Consider the following 5000-nt stretch of genomic DNA (forward strand, 5'->3'; position numbering starts at 1 on the left):
AAAGGACTACAAGCAGTCAGCAGGTAACACTTTATCACCTCATGGTGAACCGTTAAATCAATAGCATCTTTTGTTATTGTTTTGACCAGATGATAGTTGGAAATATTACCTTTATCTGTGTGTGGTCTCAGAGGAAGTGATTACTGTCTGTTTTGCTTATACATACACATTTTGAGCTCCCTCTGCATTTGCTGTGGTGTCTTGGAAAGACCCCTGAGCTCTGGCTTGACCTCCGTCCTGGAAAGACCTCTTTATGGTAGTTGTATTCCAGGAGTCTTGTTGTCTATCTTGGCTCCCATTTACTCAACCAATTATAAAGCCAAACTGAATGTGTTTCATGGTGAGGACAACCAAACTGTCTCATTATTCTTGGTCTGCTGTAAAATATTAGCCACTAGATGGTGCTGTTGGTGCACTTCTCACAAGCCATCCCCTGAATCCCAAAGCAAACTGCAGGTGCTACAGAACTATCACAAACCACCTGTCCTGTTAGGTTATCTAAGGTGAGAATGATTGTTCAATCAAGTTAGATTATTTTTAGAGTAAGCTGGAGATAATGCATATGCATGGTTAACACCAAGGTCCCCAGCCACTAAATAGCCTACAATATTAGATCTGTGTGTGTAAACAGAAATTCAGAAGAAAGATGGAAACCTGAAGGTTATTGATTGCCCCCCTCTCTCTTCTCTTAAAGTTCTCCTCTGTTTGATATTGGTCTGCTACGTGTGGAGACAAGTGCATTTGTGTCTGTTGGCCTACAATACAATACAGCAATGCTAGTGCAATATTGTTCTAATTTAGTCATCGCCTTGCACAGCGATCACTGTCTCAGCCCACACACACACACACACACACACAACACACACCCACACTAATTTAGTCACTGCCTCGCACAGCAATCACTGTCTCAGCCCACACAGAGCAAATCAGAGAAAGGATTTTACAGAGATGATTTATTTTTCACTTTACGTGGGACAGTTGTACTTTTACACATTCCTGCACACTCTGTACAGGTTAAATAAAAGTATAAAGTCATTACCAGTTCAAGTTCCTTAATGCAAAGTGTGTATGATGAGTATAATGAATGACATCAACCAAGTGATAATAATAATACTTTCATTTTATATAGCCCTCTTCTAGGTACTCAAAGGCTTTACATCGGGCAAAGACAAACAATACAAAAAGAACAAAAAGGAGCCAACAAAACAAACAAAGAAAACTGGAGAAGCTGTGCGGAATGAATCATCTAATGGTGGGTAGGTTTGAAAGGGAGCAGGGGTCAGCAGGTGAAGGCCAGTTTGAAGAGGTGGGTTTGAAAGGAAGCAGGGGTTAGCAGGTGAAGGGTAGGGAGCAGGGGTCAGCAGGTGACGGCCAGTTTGAAAAGGTGGGTTTGAAAGGGAGCAGGGGTTAGCAGGTGACGGCCAGTTTGAAGAGGTGGGTTGGGAAAGGGAGCAGGGGTTGGCAGGTGACGGCCAGTTTGAAGAGGTGGGTTTTGAGGGCTTGTTTGAATGACGATAGGGTGGGAGCCTGACGGATGTGAATGGGGAGGGCGTTCCAGAGGGAGGGTGTGATAATGTTTCGAATTAGTTATTGTCTGAAAGTAAACTTGCTTGTGCTATACAAACAATCTGTATGGCCTGCTTTGGTGTGCAGAGTCAATGTCAAAGAGTTGTGCCTTTCTCCATGGCAACCACTCTTCCGCCACTCCCCCTCTTGGTAGGCCCCTCCCAGCCATTCCTGATCCGGGTGATTCTGTGGTCGACGCAGGGGACGGACAGGGCGAGCTTCAGAACCAGCACTGCACAGGGGACCACCAGGCACAGCATGAACCCTGGAGGGGTGAACCACTTGTAGGTGGACGGCTTCAGAAACTTGTCCCATCCGTAGAGAAGACAGTGAGCGGTGCACGTCGTCAGGGTGAGGTATCCCAGTTTGGACTGAGGAGGAGAGAGCGAAGAGGAGGTTAAGGATCGGCTTCCCCATGGACGCTCGAGGGCTTCACACACTCACAGGCATCTCTCTCTCACACACACACACACACACACACACACACACACACACACACACACACACACACACACACACACACACACACACACACACACACACACACACACACACACACACACACACACACACACACACATGAATGTGTATATCATGCTGCTATGTATGCATTAGTGAAATACACACACACATCTGTGTTAATGCATAATGTCACACACACACATACACACACACACACACACCCTCACAAACACACACACACCCACACACACGTGTGCATGTTGTACCTGTATGAAGCGGAACTCCCTCCAGTTTAGCGAGCTGCTGACGGAGGGCAGAGAGGTGATGCCGAGCAGCAGGAAGGTGCCGAGGCCCAGAACACCCAGACACAAGAAGGCGTCGGACGCCCAGGCCTCGGCGCTGTCAAAAGGCACCGTTCTGTTCTCTGCGATCTGAAACAGAACCATGCAGTTGCAGACGACCTCAGTTGGTGTTGACAGCCCTGCTTGACATTTACCATCTCAATATTGTGGGATGTCTTTAGTCATGGAGATTTGTACCTGCCCCCCCCCCCCCAGCAGCTGTTTTGTAACCTGTAAAATGTATTTATTTAACATTTATGTAACATTTATTTATTTACTTATCCGTGTCTCTTTACAAGTGTTTGACGATGACCGTGCTGAGTAGTCCTTTACAGTGCCAGTGCGGTTAGTACGTTTATTTTATTTATTTATCTCTAGAAAATCTGTGTGTTTTTTACAAGTGTTTGTAAACCCTTTCTTTCCTACTGTGAGGCGCATTGTGTTACCTCCTCGTATGAAATGCGACGTACAAATAAAGTTTGATTTGATTTGATTGAGTTGAGTCCGTGGAGATGACATACCTGTGCTATGACCTCCGTGTCCCTGGTGTGCATGACATTGTACCTAATGGCGGTGACGAAGGTGTAGAGCACATGCAGAACGGCGAAGAACAACGCAAGGAGTCCCAGCTGCTTCCTGCACAGCATCCAGCGGTCCAGCCAATCAGGGAAGCGCCGGTACTTTGTGCCCCAATGCAGCTGCAAGATGGCCGCCAGGGCTCCCGGCAGGTAGCACAGAGCCAGCATCACCAGGGCAACAATGGGGAAGACCTTATTGGCCAGGGTGATCGTGATGCGATAGGAGATGTCTTGCTTTTTTTCGACGTAGGCGTAGATAACGTCACGAATGAGCAGGTAGAAGAAGAAGAAGGCGGTGAGCCCCGTGGTGATCCAGAGAGGGAGCGTCCAGTTGGGGAAGAGCTGTAGGGGGATGTCCTCCACCTCCCCAGCAGCACGAAGGGAGCCCCTGTCCTGGGTAGTCAGCCCCAGACTGTGGGCAATGTTCACTACTGCCTGCTTAGCCTGAGGGTCATCCCCACACAGCAGTACCTGAGAGAGGAAAGAGAGAGAGAGAGAGAGAGAGAGAGAGAGGAAAGAGAGAGAGTGGCAAGTGAAGAGAGAGAGAGAGAGAGAGAGAGAGAGAGTGGCAAGTGAAGAGAAAGAGAGAGAGAGGAAAGAGAGAGAGTAAGTCTGCCTGGAGCCATGGTTCCTTCACATTGGTGCCATCTCCTCAAAGGGTTACCAAGTGACTTACTGGAGGACTCCAAAAAGTGTAGACTTTTACGATGATATCATTTGTCAAACTGAGTGGTAGAAGAATGTGATATCTAACATATAATAAGCATTTCATTCTTCACTAAATCCCAGTAAAAATGGGTTTGGGTTTTTGGTCAGTTGGGAATGCTAAGTTTGACGCCACTGGTCCGAGTGGGTTTATCTTTTCTCTGTCCTGCAACTTTAGTCTATTAGGCCACAAATCAGTGTGATGTGGGTTTGTGTGATGTGGTGTCCTCTCACCTGTCGGCTGGCGTCCAGCGCCCCTGACTGCAGGGCCCAGGCTGACACGGTGTTGAAGCCTTTCACCACGGACGCTCCCGGCACCAGGCTGCTCAGGTACTCAGCGTTGGATTGTGGGAACTGGCCCCTCTTCAGGTTGTTGCTGATGTCCACCAGCACCTTGCCCTCCAGAGCAGGGGTCAGAGAGGTCAGGAACTCATAGTGATCCCGCTGCACGGCTATGAAGATCACCTGAGCCGTCCGAGCTGCCTCTGTGTGAATCATGACCTTTGAACCCTTGGGCACCAGGGGCGAGTTTTTGGGGTCACGTGAGCCGAACACGACCTCATATCCTGCCTGCAGCAGACGAAGCCCCAGTGAGCGGCCGAAGTCTCCTGTGCCAAAGATGCACACCGTACCCTGCTTACGCTCCCCAGTGGCCAGTGGAGTCATGGCAACAGGCATACTGACACACACACACACACACACACACACAGAATGAGAGAGAGAGGAAGGGGGAGAGAGATTCAGTATCGGCAAAGTATATGTGTCCTGGTACATTTAATTTTGCATATATTTAGATTCTTTGGAAAATCGTTCAATCTCTAACTTTCAATCTCTAACCAAGCTCGCAGCGAGACCCTCTAAATGGACAGTGTACACGTGTATTTGTTGACAGACTGAGGGATATGGAACGGGCAAAAACAATGGCGGAAGTCAAAGAAGCATGTACATTTACATTTACATTTAGTCATTTAGCAGACGCTTTTGTCCAACTGACTGACTGACAAGGTAGTGTAATGCCACAGGTATGACACCAATAAGGCTACACCCTTCTTCTTTCATAAATAACATTGGCAGGGATGTTTCGTTTTCTTTCCTAAGTAAGTAAGTAAGACTTTATTTATATAGCACATTTCGTACTAGAGTTGCAGTTCAAAGTGCTTTACATAAAATCAATAAGGTTGCTAGTTCGATTCCCTGTCGAAGCGTCCTTGAGCAAGACACTGAACCCCTAATTGCTCCTGATGTGCAGTGTGCCATCAGTGTAAATGTAAAATGTGTATACATTGTAAGTCACACATATGTAAGTCGCTTTGGATAAAAGCGTCTGCTAAATGACTAAATGTAAATG

At 47.3% G+C, this 5000-nt stretch overlaps 1 protein-coding gene across 1 annotated transcript; it reads right to left on the reverse strand.

Annotated features, from left to right (window-relative positions):
* Positions 1-938: 938 nt before the first annotated feature.
* Positions 939-4331, reverse strand: LOC105908986 (metalloreductase STEAP4-like). The gene is made up of 4 exons (XM_012837559.2): positions 3887-4331; positions 2891-3418; positions 2295-2459; positions 939-1937 (listed from the first exon to the last, which is right to left on the reverse strand). The coding sequence occupies exons 1-4, from the start codon at positions 4328-4330 to the stop codon at positions 1662-1664; spliced, it is 1413 nt and encodes a 470-aa protein (XP_012693013.2). The 5' UTR covers position 4331; the 3' UTR covers positions 939-1661.
* Positions 4332-5000: the final 669 nt, after the last annotated feature.

Source organism: Clupea harengus, chromosome 11, assembly GCF_900700415.2.
Source record: "Clupea harengus chromosome 11, Ch_v2.0.2, whole genome shotgun sequence".
NCBI classification, from domain to species: Eukaryota; Metazoa; Chordata; class Actinopteri; order Clupeiformes; family Clupeidae; genus Clupea; species Clupea harengus.

What these genes read in the sequence shown, in the direction of transcription:
- LOC105908986 (XM_012837559.2), bottom strand. Translation starts at nt 4,330, where the DNA reads ATGCCTGTTGCCATGACTCCACTGGCCACTGGGGAGCGTAAGCAGGGT. An exon ending in CGCTGGACGCCAGCCGACAG is followed by an intron (nt 3,419 to 3,886) that starts GTGAGAGGACAC and finishes TTCCTCTCTCAG; the next exon opens with GTACTGCTGTGTGGGGATGA. An exon ending in GGGAGTTCCGCTTCATACAG is followed by an intron (nt 1,938 to 2,294) that starts GTACAACATGCA and finishes TCTCCTCCTCAG; the next exon opens with TCCAAACTGGGATACCTCAC.